Genomic DNA, 18,846 nt, shown 5'->3' with positions numbered 1-18,846 from the left:
GGCAGTCAGTTCCTGGATTCTGAGGCACCCAGTGGTCTTGTCCCCAGTGGTCTTGTCCGTGTCCGGCTGACCACAGACTTCCAGTGGAGCCACAACAGCAATCCCAGGAGGCAGAGAACGGGAAGCCGCACACCCCGGCCTCTGGATTCTCTCAGCTCACTCCTCTGAGGCACCACCCATGTGTCAGTCTCTAGAAACATCCGAAACGCTATTCGTAGTTTCTTCCTCAGCTACAGATCTCCAAGGTGGGAAGGGCTGAATTGGTGCACACAGGCTGTGTGCCTGGCAGGGTCACTCCATAGGAAGTACGTGACCCAACCCAAATGCCAGTTGTGTTCTATGGGATGGCTGTCCCCTGCTTCTGAAGACTGTCCAGAGACTGTGCATGTGGCGTGGCTGCCCTGCTGGTCCCTTTCTGTCCCCGCTGCAACCTCCACCCCTGCCCATGAAATATGGCACCTTCCACACTTTCCCCGCCTGCCCACCACCTGCCCAGCCCCCACTCAGTGCCACATACACAACCGGTCGCCGAGAAGGCAGAGGTGTTCCAAGCTAGACATTTCCCAGCAGACCTGCTGGTCCTGCAGTGTGTGGGTCCACTCTCCACCATGCCTTGAATCTCTCTACTGAATTCGGTTTTTACTGGAGAGAGAGAAGTGGCCAGCTGCCCCTAGAACCTGCGGTGCTAATGGAACCTCCAGTGGGGACTCAATTGTGGTGAAGAGCCTGGGTTTGGTCAGTCAGTGACAGGCTGCTGGCATCTCAGGCCTGGGCTGTTCAGGGTAGCTCAGCATACAGTGGATAGCCGCCCAGGTTTTGCTAGTCAGGGTGTTACGCGTAGCTACAGGGAAAATGGAGCCTCTGGTGGGTGCGAGGAGAGGAACTTGTGCCTTAATCCTTGGGAAGTGTCTCTCTTCAGGCCTGGCTACTGAGCTGACCCGTCCTGTTGTTGTTACCTTTTTAAGTATTTTCCATTTTGCCCAGGGCTCTCACTTAGTTTCTAGCTCCAAGACCCACACCCTTGGGGGCCAGGCTGTGTTCCTGCCCCAGTGACAGCCCTCCTTCCTGGGTTTAGCTGGAGTAATTCAGCAGCCAGATGTGAGCACAATTTGTAATGTTGGGTCCCCCCCCCCTCCTTGGATTGTTGTAATGTTAAAAAGCAGTTCACATCCAGACCTGTCCACAGGTCAGGTTGTAAGTGTGCTCACAGTGAATTATCACAGAGAACAGGCCAAGAACGCAACAGAGAACAGCCTCCTGACCACAGCCACGGAGCTAGTGCAAACCTGGACGCAAACTCGTGTCACCAACCAGCAGCTCTCTGGGGAATTTTATGTTCTATGCAAAAGTAGTTGTGGTTAGCTGAGGGGAGCGGGGGCTAGCCATTAAGAAGTGTGGGCTTCGTTCAAGCCCAGTGGACTTGTGAAACTTGTGAAACCGAAATCCTAAATGTGTAAGACTTGGCCAAGGAAGAAGAACAAAACCAACTTTGAGGTAAGCAACCAAACCAAAAAGGTTTCATTCTTGTTCTTTCTTCCTGTGATTTCTTGGCCACAACCGTAGGCAGGATCCCCACATCTTAGAGCTGTACACGTTAACAAAGAGACAAAGTGAATTTGCTAGAAATAGGAAACTGTTTTGCTAGTCAGTAAGCCTGTGCATGATAAAGTTAGTCTCTTCTCAGTTTCAGGATCTACTTAAGAACATGGGCTAGCTGGGATCTGGTGGCTAATGCCTATAATCCTAGCTACCCAGGAGCCTGAGATCTAAAGCTCACAGTTCAAAGCCAGCCCAGACAGGAAAGTCCACGAGACATTTAACCAAAAGTTGAAAATGGAGCTGTGGTTCAAGTGCTAAGAGCAAAAAAGCTAAAGGACAGCTTCCAGGCCCTGAGTTCTGTGAGGTTTTTAAAAAGAGGTAGATCGAGTAAGAACAGCACCACGCACGTGGTATTCAGGTAAGGGGTAGGTTTGTTCATCATTCTGGCTGGCAGCAGGCTATGTTGGCCCTTCACGGGGCTAGGAAAGAGAGCTGAGAAAGAGAGAGAGCTGGAAAAAAGAGTTGGGAAAGAGAGAAAGAGCTGGGAAAGAGAGCGTCTGGGCCTGGGCTAGGCCTTATCTAGGGTATGGGTGGAGAAAGGTGTGGCCACATCAAATTCACATGTGATCTCAGCGAATGCAGATGTGACCCCTTCCAGGTGTGACAGATGCCTTGGTAATGCAGGTACTGGGTGGAGACTTTGCTGTGAGGAGGGTGGAGTCTGCTCACCATCCAGGAGCAACCTTGCAAGTTCAAGCCCTAGGACCATCACAAAAGAACAAGGTACTAAATAACACAGATTTAAGGGTCACTGGTAGATTCAAGTGGTCAAGATCACAAGTAGATTCAAGAAAGAACATGAAGCAAACCTGGACTGTGAATCAGGCATTCTCATGTTGTTTTATTGTACCAGAAATTCTCCAAGTTGGGTACTTCTCCCCTGAGAGAGAGTTATTTCCTGAACACAGATGGGTGACTTACATTGTCTTTGCTGAATTTGCTGTTCCTTTAGGATTCTTCTTCCCAAAGGTTTTTCTCCTTGCCGCCCCCCCCCCCCCGCCCCCTCCTTGGTCTCCTGTAAAAGCCTAGGTTTGATGAGTTTAGAAGACGTGGTAGCTGGCCCAGTGGTTGCAGAAACTTGGGTGGGTGTTTCTGTTCGTGCCTGGCCTCGTTTAGATTAGAAGACTAGCTTTGTTGTCTCAATGTGGGACAAAGGGACAAGGAGAAAATAAAGTGCCCATAAAGGGACAGGGATGTCCAGCCTCTGTCAGAGTCATCTGACTCTGGGAAAACAAAGATGGCCTCTGTCCTTGGAAAGCATGTGTGCCCCTCTGGGTCCCTGTCACTTGGCCTCTTCAGCTCCTCTGTACCTAGATGTGTGCTGCATCGTGTCAGGCATTTATAAATTCACTGCTCAGGCAGAAAATACAACAGTTAGTGCAGTGACTTATTCTTAATGCATTTTAAATAACTGAATTCTTACTCAAAGGTAGGATTGGGAGATTAAAAACTCTACAGCTAGGGTTTTAGAGGCTTTGGGTCATCCAAGGACCCCCCCCCCCCCCCGCAGGTGATTGGCACTCTCCCCCCACCCTGCCCCCAGGGGACTGTCACAGGAGGCCCTGAAGGGAGTCCAGCCTCCTGTGCTCCCTTGGAGGTCTGGGACTCCCGAGTTGCTACCTGTGCCTAATGCCTTTGTTTACTTTGGAAGTGTGTCCTACGTGAATGAATTCGCAAAAACATACGTTCCCGTAAAGCTGTCACGGGTAGAAAACCCAGCAATAACTCAGGTGATGTAGTTAAACCGCTATTGAGTTTGCGCCATCCGTGAGTTGATAAATCGTATAGCTTCATTTGGTCGGAATCAGCAAGTTTATGTGGCAATTAATTTTTACTACTGGAGGGGAGCCAAAGGACAAGAAATTTCCTTGGTTTTCAAAACTGTCTTCCAGCAAGGCCCATTCCCCAGATCATCAGGTTTGGGGGTTCTCCAGCGGCAGCCTCGATTGTTTTGTGGTTCCTCCAGTGCCCAGAGCACAAGCCATTGGCAAATGTTTTCTCCTGGTTGCAGTCGTATGGGCCTCGTGGCCCATGTGTAACAACACTTGCATGGCTGGCAGGGATGTACATTTCTTCAGCGTGATGCTTTTACCCAGCAGAGCAAATCACGTGTGTCTGTCTCACATCAAAAATGACTGTAAATGAGCTTTCCACATCCCTCCGCACAGGATGAATGGTGTAACAATTTGCTGTTCTTTCTTGATTTGACCAGTAATGGCCAGACATCATTTCACGACACTAGCACTAATCCCTGTATTCATAAAAGATAACACCTCCTATATTTAAATAGAAAATATCATTACACCTAGAACTCTTCAACTATGTCTGGTTTACAAGCACCCCTGTGCATCTCTCCTCCCACTCCAGTTCAGGGCCACTTTCTTTCTGTTTGTCCCCAAGTGGCAGGTGCAGCAGACCCCAGGTCTTACCCTACCGCCACCACGCACGCCCCACCCCTCCCCCCACCCCCGTCCTCTCTGGGCACGGTTGCAGGTTCTCCCCAGCACCACCAGCTTCTAGAGCCGCCCACTTCCCTGTACCATGGAAATGCGTGAAGTTCAAGCTGCCATTGCGGCCTTGCATTTGGACACAGCTGGTCAGCTGGCGTAGGTGCCCACCTCTACCCAAGTCTAGGTTCCATAAGCAGAATATTTTGTACTCTGGGCCTCACGGCCGCCATTTCAATAAGGATAATGATAAATTCATTTCCTAAGGAAGTGTGTGCATGCATGCCATGAGCTGAGAACTGCTCTGGACCCTGTATGTTCCGGAATGTTACCGTACGCCTCTGCCAGGAGTGAGGGGCTGGGCGGCCTAGGGAGGTGTGCGCGCGCACACCCTGGTGCTGACCAGAGCTCCCTTTGACACCTGAGTGTCTGTTGCCAGCCGTTCCACCAGAGGGGGCAGTTCCACTGGCAGTCCGCTCCACTGGCAGTCCACGTTCGCAGTGTTTGGCCGGCCTAGCAGAGGAAAATAAGATGTTTGCTTTAGCAATTTGCTTAGTTCCGAAAACATCCCTAGACAATGCCAGGGACTTCCTTCAAAATAGTGTGCTCAGCACATCGGGATAGTCCCAAGAAGGAGTGCAAATAAAATGATGCATACCAGGGCTGTTTGTGTCAGCGGGAATTTGATGTGAGTCCAGCATTACCGGGGGGAGCAGCCTTTTCTAAGGGCTGGCTGAAGGGTGCCCTCCGTACATCTGCAGGACGGTCCAGGACACCGGGAAACCGCACGGGTGGCCGCTGCCTGCGCTTCCATTATTTTAGTCCACCCTGCCGCCATCAGCCCAGCGGGCCCACTGGCCTGGCCTCAGAGATGTGCTCTCCAGATTGCGGCCTCCACAGAAAAACCAGCTAGCTGTTCAGGAAAACCCACCTTTCCTTCTCTGTTGGTTTGTCGTTGTTTTGGCTGGTTGTGGGGCTTGAACTCTGGGCCTGGGCACTGTCCGTCAGCTTTTCAGCTCAAGGCGAGAGAGCTCTACCACGTGAGCCACAGCGCCACTTCCCCCACCTTTCCTAGCTGGGATAAAACTCCTACATCAGATAGATGTGGGAGCTTCAGACTGCCCTAGCTGCAGGCAGAAGTCACAGCTCTGGAACTCCCCTTGCTTGGGGCCGGAGCATCAACACTTCTTCTGTATGGGACTGTACTTTTGTCATTCACTCAGAATTGGCAGTGCTGGCAGCCGTGGGGGGGTGGGGGAGTAAAAGACCCGCTCCCCCCTCTTCCTCCCTTCCAAGTAGGGAGTGCTTGATCGCAGGCCATGTCAGTGGCTTTGCTTGTGATGGTCCTTCTGAGACCAGTACCTGCGCCTTGCGGGACACGAAGCAGAGGAGCCTGCATGGCAGCAGCTTCTTTGTTTTCCTCTGTGAATTCCCTTGGCAGTGTTTCTGTGGGTGTAAAAATAGCGCGTGAAGCCTTAAAATAAAGTGCTGTGGGAGTGCTTGTGCCATCCGCTGCGTGGTCACCTATGTTCACGCTACTCCTATTGTTGACGGGGGTAAACCGCTCCTATTCACGGCACTTAGGCGAAGAGGCCTGGCCAGCGGGCCCACCCTAAGACATGGGTGCGAGACTTCGGGTTAACCCCCAGACCCTGCTCTGGGAGTGAGCCTTTTCCATCCTCCTCATCTAGCCCCAAAGATCAGCAAAGCCAGACCGCACACAGTGGATCCCGTTTGTGGATCCCAGCGAACTCATAGGCAGAAGCTGGCATGTCAGTCTGGCAGGAGGGATGCACACTAAGTTGCCTACTGCTTTAGCCTCCTTTGGCGGTGGCTGCTGAGGTCAAGGTAGAAGACCAGAGTACCCATTACTGCCCACGGCGGGCTGACTGCAGAGGCTGCAGGCCCAGCTCCTCTTCAGTCAGTGCCACATCTCAGGGCCAAGCTGATGGTTGTCCGCGCCATGTTACCTGCCAGCATTGCCCCGTCTGTCGTCTTTGCTCCCACTTTCCCTTCAATCTAAGCCTCCATGCACCTTCTTATATCTGCCCTACCCCTGTTCCCTCCCACAAAACCCAGCTGCATCCTCCAAACCGCCAGCGTTGCTTGTGTTTTCTTGACTTGAGCTAGCAACAACACAAAGGGGACAATCTGCTTCATATCCAGAGGCCTAAGGTATTCTGATGTACGAAAGCCTAAAAGGTCAGCACAACACATGTGACCTTGGGAAGTGGAGCATGCGGTTTGGCTGACAAGTCTGGTTTCTCTAGGCAGTGTTGCTTCACGTCACTGCAAGGTGGAGAGCGCTGTTAGCACCCCTCACAGTCCACCGTGGGTAAATGGTTAGAGGACAGTGGGAGAAGAGTAGGCAGTTGGGCCTGGCAGGCAGGAGCCAGCATGAGGGACTTCGAGGGTGCATCTTACAGACACATAGCCGTGTGTGTCTGTGTGTGTGTGTCTGTGTGTGTGTGTGTGTCTGTGTGTTACATCCATGTATCTTATATCCTTTAAAGTAGGCACCTTTGGGAAGAAAGGAAACTTGAAACGTCCTGGCTGCCTGCCTGCAGATGATACACATGAAACTGGGTACCCTTCTTTGCCTCCACCCCCCTGTGGTCAGGTTCAAGTGCCCTGTGCCTATTTTCCTGACCGTCAGCGTTTCCCTAACAATCCATAAAGAACAAACTTGTTCTGAGGTCTGCAGGTCCTGCCTGGATTCCGTGACCCCCTCAGAGTGTAACAAAGACCAAGCCCCTGCTCCCTCGGGGGAACGGCCCAGGTTCCTGCGCGTGTGTTGAGAAGTATGTATAGTTCAGGAGCTTCACGGGCTCGAGCTTCGTCAACAGATGAAATGAGCTCTATTTTAAGCTGTGCTATGTACCAGGACTTCCTGTTTTTCCAAAGGAACCTCTTGTTTTGGTTCTTGTGGTGATGGATTTATTGAAACGTTTGCCAGTGGAGTGTCTCAACTGCGTTCCTAGGACAGAGGGAAGCTGGCGGTTCCAGGGATTGAAGTAAGCATGTCAGACATGCTCAAAGGCTGCTTGCGCAGAGGACTTTGGCCATGAGGGTCTGTCCATGTGGACAGACGGACTGCCCGGCAGAGTCCTCCTCAGACAGCAGAGGTGAAGCTCTTGGAGAGCAGTTAAAAGGGTTTTCACGGCCTGTAGGGCTAAGCGAAGCCATGTGTGTCTCTTTCTAGGAGTGTGGGTCCAGCCAGCCAGAGCCCAGCAAACCCCACTCACTTCCTGCCGACCTCTTGACACTAACAGATGTTTTCCCTGCACGTGTCATTAGGCCGCCGTACTTGATGACCTCATCAAATTGTATTGAAGCCATTTTCGTGCTTTATTTTTTTTTAAACAGTTTAACCGTTCCTGAGTTTCCTCTGAAAGTACAATTGCCCTTCCTCCTGAGTCTGCAGACAGACACATGCATGCATGCACACACGCTCACATACACCTCTCCCACGGCAGAGTTTAGGGCCTGACCCGGAGCCCACAGAGCCTTGCACTCCTTGGCCAGAAGCTGCTGCTGTGCTCCAAACAGATGGACAGTGGTACCTCCGCTGCAAGAATGAACCGGATTCTCACAAAGACAGAAAGAACCTTCCAGAACTGCACATGCTGTGGCTATGGCTCGCCACGCACCGGAAACGGCAATGTGCACTGGGTACTGGTCCCCTACCAGGTTACCACATGGTACCTGTGGACATCAGAGTCCTATGGACATCAGGGGCCCTGGCGGCCTCCACTTTTCTTCTTTGGTGACTCCACAGACCAGTCTTCCCCTGGACCTTCTGTGTGGTTTAGGTTGTGGAGAACAGCTGCACGAAGAAGGGACTGTCTTGTCTCATGCAGTCTGGGCTAGTGTGCTTACTACCTAGGCTGCTTCCTTGACACCAGCCAGCCTCGGCAAAGCAGCTCACAGGGAGGTAGCCCTGGGGAACAAACAGAAACACGGATGCAGAACAAACTCATTCCGGTTGTCGGTGAAGGCAGCAGTTGGATTTAGTGACTTCTAAAATCGGAGAAGCCTCCAGAAATGTCATCGTTTTAAGAACACGTCGAGGGTCTCCTAGGCAGGCCTTGAGAGCCACGACGGTACACATGTGTGTCTCAGGACACTGCCCTTGCCTGCTGCCTGGAGTCCAGGCCCATGGCCAGACTGGCCATTGGTGCTCTGACCATGTTAGCAGGTACCTTTTTTGCCTACCTGCTTCCTCTTTTGCTGGTTTGCAGAGCTCAGACTAAACACAGTAGCTGTTCAAGGAGCACTGGTAAGAACAAGGCAGGCAGAGGATCTGTTTACTTAGTGAATTACCATGAAGAGCGTGGCCTGAGAAGCACATTCGCGTGTAGCCTGGTCTCTGATAGACCTTCTTAATGCCTCCAGATTTATGGATGTGTGTGAGTCACAGTAGAGACCCAAGGTGCCTTAGTTAACTCCGTGAATGTTGAGTGTAGCCCTGGAATTTATGTGAAGTGTCTGGGGTAAGTGAAAATCACAGCACACTCTCCGATCTTTGGGGCCAGTAGGTATTGCTGATGTGAGCAGAACAGAGCTCACCCCAGGAGATCAGAGACGTGGATATTTCACAGACCTCATGTCAGCATGGGCAGCTCAGGATTTATTTGCAGCCTTGTTAGCTTTATGTCCTCTAGCCTACAGATGATAGGAGCTTGATGTCACGCATTACAAATGTGTTGGTGGTTTTGTCTTTTGTGTTGAACTCTGTCATGGTAAATTTGATAGTTATCTATGGCTGTGTGACAAATTACCTCAAAACTTAGAGGCATACAACAGCAAAGCTTCGTTACCTCCATTTCCCTGGGGCAGGAGTCAGCAGTGCTTAGCTGTGGACCTCTGGGTGGAGGCCACCATGGTGTAGAGTCCAGGTTGGGGCGTGTGATCTGATAGCTAAACAGGGAGACTCATTGGCTCATGGGCTGTGGACTGATGGTCCACCTGCCCACTTGGCGGTGTGGCTACATGAGCCTTAGAACATGGCCAACAGAGAGAGAGAGACAGACAGACAGAGCGAGACCCTCCACTCTGTTCCCTGTGTTGGCATCTCCATTAATCTTGGAAGTGACATCCCAACACTTGCTTCTGCTGCCTGTTACAAAAGCAGAGTGTTCACGGGAATGTGAATGCTCAGGTGGGAGTCACGGGGGGCCAGGGAAGCTCCCAGTAGACTTGGAAGGAGCCGGTTAGTTACCAGCAATGCGTGCGCCCTCACCTTGTCCCACAGACTTGCCTCTTGTGGACGCCCTTTATGGGGGTGGGGGGCTGTTGCAGTGAGCAGCTGAATTTCTGGGCTTCTGGGTCTGGAGAACTCTGGTAGTGGCTGGATAGGTCAACCTCTGTCCCTGACCCCCGTGAGGGAGCAGGCATCTTGCTGGGCACATTGTATGTGGCGGGAGGAGGGTTTGAAGGGAGGCAGCTGCTGTCTCCCAGAAATGTGGAGATCATGGCCTATCTCCATGGAGAGCCTCCCTCCACTTACAACCCAGGTGATCCCAACGTTGATGAGTGATTGTGGCCATGTTTAAGATACAGATTTTCCTTCTCGTGAACCAGGTTGAAGAGTCAAGGTGTTCTGGGTCAGAAGATCTCTCCCCTCGCCCCCCGCCCACTGCTGGCTAGTCCCCCGAACCTGGCAGGGCCTGTGCCTCCATCAGATTGGATAGTTTAATATTTGTTAAGATCAGGTCATGGAAGAGGAGGCTCACTGCGCTGCGCCCAAGCCCCGCCGGCCCTCCCGCGTCCCTCACCACACACAGGGCACCTTGTTGGAAGCCATGCCAAGCGCTTTCCACCACATGCCCAGAGTTGGTGCCCAGAAAGATCTTCAGACAAGTGACATTGGCTAAGCAGTGCAGCCACCAGACACCCAGGCCTGATTCTCTTGGGCTGAATGAAGGATCTGAGCAGCCTTGCTTAAGCATATCTTTTAGCTCTTTTCCTACCAGCTTGAGAACTTGGCCTGCAATAAACACAGGAGAATGTTCTTCAAGCAGGTGGGCCACTGTGGAGTGAGCTTTTCCTACTGTTTTGGTTTCGTTTGGTTTTTGTCGGTCGTGGGGCTTGAACTCTGAGTCTGGGTGCTGTCCCTCAGCTCTTCAGCTCAAGGTGAGCGCTCTACCACTTGAGCCACAGGGCCACTTCTAGTTTTCTGGTGGTTTATTGGAGATGAGTCTTTCAGACTTTCCCTGCCTGTGCTGGCTTTGAACCGAGATCCTCAGATTTCAGCCTCTTGAGTAGCTAGGATTACAAACGTGAGCCACCAGCACCCGGCCCTGCTGTTTGCTTTTTAGACAATCTCTGAACGAATACTTGCTTTCTGAAAACAGATCCCAGTGCCAGTGATAGCTTATCCTCACTAGCCTGGCTTGAGTTCACGTCTTGCTCGCTTGGACCAGTGGCTTAAAATGATGATGTCAGGGGATGGTTGTGCTATGGAGGTGTAGGTACTGCATTGGACATAGCAACCAGGTGCCAAACCTGTTTCTCCTTGACTGACGACTTAGATGTTACTAGTAGAAAAACTGGTGAGTGAGACCACAGTGGCCGGCAGGTAGAGGCTCTGCTGGCCTCAATCATCCCTACACAACAATGCAGAATCTCCCTTGCCTCTCCCTCCTTTTGAAAGAGTTTGTGCCGGGAAAACTGTGATGTCTTCCAAGGACCTCATTTCACACAAAAGGGTATCACAGGGACTGAGAAGAATGAGCAGTCACCAGCGGATGGGGCGTGTGGGGTGGCCCAAAGGCTGTCGTTTGTAACCGAAACCCTGAGCTGCGCAGCTCCGCCCCTGTACATTCTGCTGTTGCCCAGCTTTCTTCACTGTGGCTTTCAGTGGACGGCCTGGGCATGATGGAAATCACCCTTCAGGGTGTCCCATGGCTGCCTGTGGTCTGGGAGCCCCAGGGCCAAGAGTCTTCTGCAACTTGACCTTCCTCTCTTTAGCCCCAAGTGGGTGACAGGTCTGAAAGGGGAACCCCAGTGCTCAGTGCGTGGGGGGGGGTACGACAAGGGGAGGACTTGGCCCTGTACCTCTTCTCATTGGTTGTCCCTCTACCAACCTTCCTTCTGTCTTCTTTCTGGCCTGGAGGGCGGATGCCCTGTGTGTCTTACCCACCAGCTCGGGCTTTTGCTATGGGAATGGAAATGAGGAAGGCCAGGCAGTGCCCTCTGCAGGCCAAAGGGGCCCATCACTGGGGGCTGGGCCTCCGCTGGGCTGAGCCTCTTCCTGGGAAAGGCTGAACTGGAGAAGCTCTTCTCTGCACCCTCCCACCTCCCTCCAGGTGTGCTTTCATTGCTTTTGAGGCTGAGGGGAAGCCCGGCCACCTGCCTGCTGGGATTGCAGAAGGAACGGAAGGGGGTGGTGTGTCCCTGTCTCCAAGACAGGCTGACAGGTCATCAGCGACCCCGCCCCCCTCGGCCTAAACACCTAAAAAGTATTTAAGGTGTTGCAATTTGATAAATGATCAACTAGTTTTCTGCAGTGGCCTTGCTAGATATTTAAATGTATGTGTAATTTCATATGCAATGGGGTAAATCAAAGCTGTGCATTCCGTAGACAAGCAGTCTGTTTAACACTGAAATTAAGTAATATTTTATGCTTACTATACTACTACATGGTATGTATTTAGCATGCACATTAATGTAGTTTATTTCTAACCTGATGTTATACTTTGTAAGTGTACTGTACCTAGTAATTTAGTGAGTCATCTCACAAGTCTCGGGGGGAAAATCTAGGTGGGTCTCGAAGGAGTGAGACTTTGTGGCTCTTAGCCTAGACAACCTCAGCTCGGGCTGCAGTGGCCGACCTCTGTTCACCTTGTGTCGGGCCCCACCCCCCACCTTTGGGATATAGGATTGCCACCCCAGCCAGCATCCTTACCAGCCTTCCACAGGAGCATGCAGAGACTCTGAGGGGTGCGCTTGTAACCATTTGGAGATAGGAAGGTACTGCCTATGCTGTCACCAAAGACATCGTTGTCTGTCCAGAATGTGTCTCCTGGGGTTCTGAAGGTGGCTAATCTCCTTGCCTTGTTCAGCCAGGATTCTCAGAATAGAGAGCTGGAGAACTGGGGAGCCTTCACTCCATCCTCCCTGCTCACGGCCCCCATTCCTGCGTGCGTCCCCCATCCCTGCGCACGTCCCCATCCCTGCGCACGTCCCCCATCCCTGCACACGTCCCCCATCCCTGCACACGTCCCCCATCCCTGCACACGTCCCCCATCCCTGCACACGTACCTCATCCCTGCGCGCGTCCCCATCCCTGCGCGCGTCCCCCCTCCCTGCACACGTACCCCATCCCTGCGCGCGTCCCCCATCCCTGCGCGCGTCTTGTCTCCCCATTCTGAACACAGCAGGTCTTCAGGGATTTTCTTCTACACTTCTTAGTTTGAATGAGTTCATTTATTTGCTTTTATCCTCTTTGTTTTGCCTCTGTTATTAAAATTAATATATTTATTTTTGAGACTTGTTTAGGAGACCAGTGCTTTTAGAATGTGTGACTCTTCTAAATAAGCGAGCGTCTTGCTTTCTGTAGCATGTGAAGACCTACACTTAATTTCCATTATGACCCCAATGAAACAGCCAATTAAGAAAATTATGGACTCTTTCTACTTAAATCCTCTGTCCTTGATGATAGCTTTTAGCAATGAAAATATTTAGAATTTTTGAAGCTTGCGTTGAACGCTAGGAAATGTTATTTGCATGTGCCAGTAACCCTAACCCAACGCAGAATTACTCTACTCAGCCAGAGAAGAGCCTCTCGGTTCTGAGCAGTAGCCGCCTGAGGCCTGGCGGAAGCTGTGAGCCGACAGCTCTGCTCGGCTGTCTTTGTCCTCAAATTTACAAGTATATTCTGAGGAATGCTGGGGCCTCCTCAGGAATTCGTCAGTTCTTGGTTGAATATGACAGTATTAATTCACTAGACTATTGCCAAACTTGACTTTTAGTATGGAAATATTTAAATAGATTCCTTAAAAGAAATGAAAGCCATCATTGGGTTTGAGTGGTTCTAGGGGAATTTTCCTTTTGAAAGACACCACTACTGAAGACTACTGCCTAATCTTTAGGAAGACAGGCACCAGAATGAAGATATGGATGGAGAGGGTCTTAAAATTTTGCATGGAACTTTAAATGTGAATGGGAAGGTCTGGAGGTTTGTGTGGCGTAACTAGTGGCATGGTCTGGGCAGGTGGCGGCTGTTGGTAACCATGTGGTGAAATCCATCTGCCCAGATTTTAGACTTCACATTTTCTTCTTTCCCCCCTTTAATGGAGGATGTGTTTGTCTTGAGTTTGATATCAAAGCAGGTCATTTTTTTAAATGTGGTCTTCATTTTCTTAGATTGTATTTCTACCTGACCATACCATGCAAGGAAAGTGTTCTCCCCATAGCTTCTAGTAGTTCAACAAGTAGCTTCCTTTTTTTTTTGCTTGCTTTTTCTTTTGCAGCTGTTCCAGTATGTTGTCTAGGCTGGCCTCAAGTTTACAATTCATTAGGGTCTCTCTCTCCTAAGGCTGGGAACTTGGGTGTGTGCTACCTTGCCAGTCCATGCATCTTTTTGACATAGAACACTCACCTCTCATTCTTGGGAGGTTTGTTCAAGACCCTCCTGTAGATGCTTGTAAGTATGGGTAGTGTCATACACCACATGACAGACTGTTCACCTCTTCGCTTAAGAAACACTTTATGGCTTTTCTTTGGCACAACCAAGTCACTAACATTGTGATTCTTGTGTCTTGTGCCAATTATTAGCAAATTGTTACTTAAACTCCAGGGTTTCAGTACTTCAACAATTGATCTAAGCCTCGTGCTGGCTGCTCACACCTATAATCCTTAGGTACTCAAGAAGCTAGGATCTGAGAATCACAGTTGGATTCAGCCTGGGCAGACAAATCTTAAGAGCAGCTTTTCTCCAGTTAAACAGCAAAAAGCCAGAGGTGGACGGTGTGGCTCACATGGTAGAGAGCCAATCTTGATCAAAACACCTAAGCAATAGCACAAGGCCCCCAGTTCAAACCCTAGTAAGGACACCCACAAAAGACAAACTGCTCTGATAACTGGCAGGTACTGGGCAGATAGCATGTACAACTGGGTACTGTGAACAAGTGGATGCTCCCAGTGGAGGTAGAAAGCACCGGGAGACACAGGACTTCCTCCTGCCTCTCACAATAAAAGGTAAAAATAAAAACTTAGAGGTGGTTTATTCTCAGAGTTGGGCCTTAGTATTTTCAGACCACCGTTGACAGTGTCAGGGAACTAAAGCCATGAGAAATGACACCTCGGGTATGGTAGACTATGCTGTTCGTTGGTTTTCCTGTCACCAAGTATTATATCCCTAGGTCACAACTCTCACTTCAGTAAGGTTATAAGGAAGCTTCTCTGCTTTGTGGTTGGGTCCCCGTCCTATCTCGGTTTAAAGAGAAACATTGCTTTCTTGTTCTTCCTCCCTCTTCTCCCTTTACCTTTTCTCCCTCCATATCCTCCCTTTTGTGGAGGTACTGGAGCTTGAACTCACAAGTCTACTCCAGGCTTCCTCCCCCTGCCCCTGCCCCTGCACTATGCCCAGTTGGAGATAAGAATGTCTTAGCGTTATCTGTCCTGGCTACCTTTTCTGATCTCGGCCTCCTGAGGATCACAGGCTTGAGCTGTGGCTTCGGGAGTGTTTGCTCTTTGAGCCTCAGCTCTGTGCGGCCTTCTCCCTCACGCTGTTCTCTGGACGTGGAACTTCTCTGAGTCAGAAGTCCACTGATGGCCCCATTGTCAACTGTTTTCACTAGATGGCATCAGTACAGGAGAGTGACGGATGTGTGGCTAGGTCACCTTGACTAATCAGTGGAAGTGATTGTGTTCATGGAAGCCAGAGATTTCTGGGACCTGGTCATGGAGTGCAAAATCAGCGCAGCTCCAGAAGTGTCTGTTAACAGTGTCGGTGCTGGCCAGGGACTTCTGTGCACAGCTCCATTCTAAGGAAAGAATCCTGTGTTAATTAATAGCTTGCTCCTTACGAGAGCGAAGAGGAAACATGTCCCGTTTTATATGCTGTGTGGGGAGATGCCCTCCCTCCACTGGGCAGCCTTGAGCCTCCGCCACAGGTCCTCCAGGGGCCTCCACGCAGGCTCAGGAAGGTTGGGCAGAGGGGCCAGCGACTTCGTTTTCTAAGTAGCGGAAGACATGCATTTGTGTAAGCCAATGGCTGCTCCCCTCTGATTGCATGATCGAGATTCTACTTATCAATTTTTCAGGAAGCCATCTAATTATACAAATTCAAATTCAAAGGCAAGTAAAAAGAATGATTGCCTCTCTCGTGGTAGGGGAGGGGCCCTGGAGCTCTGATCGAATCATAATTTTGCTGCCATTTTTCATCTCCATGCTATTTCACAAATACGAACTTCCTGGTTCTCTCACCCCTTGAGTAGGAATTCGGTTTTCACTCCCAGCACAGGACTGCTGCCCCCTGGCTGAGTGGAGGAGCCAGGCCGGCCCAGGCTCCCCGGTGGGGGCTCATTCACTCAGCCACACTCTGGTCCCCCCCCTCCTCCGTCATCTCTTCTCTGCCCAGGTTAGAGTCCTCTCCCGCTGTGTGGCTGCCTTTCAGACTTGTCACAAATATGTCCCCCTTCTTCCAGGGCCACGTTCATTCCCACACCTCACCCCATCTCCAATGCTTGCCAGTATTGGAGAGTTTTGTTAGATCCATTATTTATGTGCTTCGAAATTGTGCTTTTCTTTTCTTTTTTTTTGAAAATCACATAATTATTGCCATAAATCCTTAGGGCAATTTTTCAGCCTCATGCTGGGAAATTAGCCATTAACTACCAGGAACTTGCCCACATTTTAATAGTCAGACCGGCAGCCTGACCCTTGATAAAGTAATGGCGCAGTGTGCATAGTTGATAGATGGCCGCACATCACCGTCCTCTCATGAACCCTGGGTCTCAGGCTCGCTTCCTACCTTTTCTTTTGTAGATGCCCGTAACTGAGCGCAGCTTTTTTCTGGGTATGTCTACCTTACAGTGTTGGCTTTAAAATAATGCTGGCTTGGGCTTGGTGGTCTTTTGGGAATGAGTGAAATGCCCAGACTAGACAAGCAGCTCCCTGATCTTGGGTCAGGACGTGGAAGCTCTTTCTACCTCCTCTTTTGCTCCTGTAGCATCATGGGATGCATGCACAGGTGTAGCAGCATCCCATGAACAGCCTAAGAAACACTCCAAGCCACAAAGCTAGGAGCAAATATCAAGGCCAGCCCTTAACACTGCGTCCTCCCCCAACTTCCCCTCCTCCCCCCATTCAAAATGGCACAAGAAAACCTCGCTTGGGCGGCACTGTGACTTCCGTCCTCACTCCTGTTCACTAGGGGGAGCAAGGTCTCAGCTGAAGCTGCCACTCCCGGTCCCCATCAGCGTCCTTTAAAGTAGTTCTGTAGCAGTGTCTAGCCACAGTGGGTGTCTGCCTCTACAGAGCCACCTGGATGGATGCGTTTGTTCCGTAAATAGATGTAGCACAGGTGCCTGGTAACTGTGGGGATGGGAGGGCATCAAAGACATTCCCCCACGTTACCCCCCCTCGCGTTACCCCTGTAGCCCGGAGAACTCTGCGCCGTGCTGAGGGCCCCCAGGACCCTGGAGTTGTGTGGTTTTTTTGGAAGGTGGACCTGCTGCCTTGTGCTCCACCATGGTCGCTCGGCCTGCTCGCTGTTGCTTGGTTTTTGGCCCTGGAGTACAAATCACTAAGTGGAGGTTGGCTGGAAATCAGTGTTGATGGCCTGAAGTTATGAGCATGAGTTTCTTGCGCCACCATTGCTGCTTTCAGAAACAAGCGGCAATGTCTCGGGTGTGCAGCTTGCTTGCTTTGGTGCCTGGAAGGAGGCAGGTTTGCTGGCAGGGTCTGGGAGCCCCCTCCACCACTGTTAGGACAGCGGAGCCCGCTCCGAGCGCCCAGATGGCAGGTCCCCTGGTAGAAAGTGGCAGCAAAGTCCTGACTGACCTGTTGGCCTGTGTCCTGGAGGTCTCCAGAGAGTAAGGATTCTTTTCTCCTTGTTTCAGGGTGCATAGTGGCGTAATGCACGCAGACTCCTGCGAGTTCCCCTAAATTCTTAGAGGACCGCTTTGCCTTTTGAATCAGAGTTGCAAAGTTCGATAAAGAATGGCCCTTGTGGATAAGCACAAAGTCAAGCGACAGCGATTGGACAGGATTTGTGAAGGTAAGAGCCAGCGTGGTTGGCGGTTTTCCACAAAAGACATGTGGCCCCTCCCTCAGGTCATCCGAGGTCTGTTCCAGACTCTGCCTGTTGCCAGGAGCCCCTCCTCCCACTGCACCCCTCTGCCAGCGCCCCCCCCCCATGCCCTTGGCTGTGCTGGCACTGAGCCTGCCCTTCGTAGGACAGGGCGTCGCCCTCTAGGAGGAGGAAGAGGGGGCAGGCCCTTTCCTTCCCTTCACCCAGGATTGCTTTGCATATGAAAGCCGCTGGATATCTGCTCCAGCTTTGCTTTGCTTTTTTTAACTTCCTGGGGTTTCTGGATTTTTTTATCTGTTTTAAATTAAGACATTTAAAACAGTGAACGCTCAGATTTCCCTGAGGAGTCCAGCACTGCCCCTCGCGGTGTGCCCCAGTCCCTGGTAATGTTTGAAAATACCTGGAAGTATTTACTCATAAAAAGGGGGGAAAATAAGCCTGATTAAAATCTAATGGAAACCTGGGGATAGAATTCTAAAATGTTGACGCAATACCATCCTAAATTAGTGAGTGCCCAGGCATCCAGAGTGTGGGGCTTGGAGGTTAAGTGAGCCCTGCCAGCCCAGGATCAGTGCGGGGGGAGGGGGGGCTAGCTTCGGCTGGGGGGTGTTGAGTGACTTCCCTGTAGGGATTCCTGCTGAGGAAACTTGAGGCCAGCCTGGAGCCCCACCTGTGCCACCATGCTCCCAGAGTAGCTTGGGTTGGGGGCAGGAATATTCACCTTCCTGCTCCCCCTGCAGGTACCCCATGGAATTGCATCCTTTAAGTAGGTGTATCTCTGGCCATCTGAGCCAGAGACCTCCAAGACATTCTTCTATGGAACGAACTGTATCACTGAGAAATCCCTGGGCTCCTGCCATGGGAAGATGGTGTGGACGGGTTTTATAAATTGTTTTAAAACACAGAAAGCTTGATATAAAATAGCACAATGAACACTAATGTATTGTTCACTCACATTTGTCCATGGATACCATTTGCTTTGTTTCTATATATATATATATATATATATATATATATATATATATATATATAAAATGTGTGTGTGTGTGTGTGTATGGGGGTGATGAATGGATGATTCCCCCCAAAAACAAAAATCCCCAAAATAGCTTGCAATAGCATAACCGTCCTCAGCATCATGTGATACATGTTCCCATTCATATGTCCACACTTTTGGCTTTCACTGTTTTGGTTTTATGTCATCAAGGGTTGCATATTGATGTCACAGCTCTGGAGTCTAAGGAGAGTGTCACATAATCCCCGTAGGCTTTTTGACTTCCAGCAGCATTGGCATAATAGGAGATTTGGTGCCAGTTGGTTTGTAGACCATTCTAGAATTTGGACTCCGTTGTGACTTCCCCATTAAACTGGCTATAAAGTATGGTCTATGAAGGGGTGACTTCCCATGACCTAATCCCTTTGAACAATTGACAGTTGAACAAAGTGAATACTAGGAAGCTGAAACATGTGTTGTCTGCAGGGAGAGGGATTTAAGGGGGAGCAGGGTTCACGAGTGGGGACATGGCGGGTGATTACATCATA

General features: G+C 50.6%; 1 protein-coding gene across 7 annotated transcripts in view; it reads left to right on the top strand.

Annotated features, from left to right (window-relative positions):
• LOC138819815 (C-terminal-binding protein 2) overlaps positions 1-18,846 on the top strand; it is a 125,000-nt gene that overhangs the window by 77,755 nt on the left and 28,399 nt on the right. For 6 of the 7 annotated variants that reach the window (XM_070011365.1, XM_070011363.1, XM_070011364.1 and 3 more), the window contains exon 3: positions 17,117-17,274. The exons of the other annotated variant lie outside the window; for it this stretch is intronic. In XM_070011365.1, the coding sequence (XP_069867466.1) occupies positions 17,217-17,274 (58 nt within the window). In that variant the 5' untranslated portion in view covers positions 17,117-17,216. The remainder of the gene's footprint in view (positions 1-17,116; positions 17,275-18,846) is intronic. 7 annotated transcript variants of the gene reach the window in all.

The sequence above is a fragment of the Dipodomys merriami genome, unplaced genomic scaffold, assembly GCF_024711535.1.
Source record: "Dipodomys merriami isolate MVZ:Mamm:240054 unplaced genomic scaffold, mDipMer1.0.p SCAF_82, whole genome shotgun sequence".
Lineage (NCBI taxonomy): Eukaryota > Metazoa > Chordata > Mammalia > Rodentia > Heteromyidae > Dipodomys > Dipodomys merriami.
This window is presented reverse-complemented; position numbering and strand designations above follow the sequence as displayed.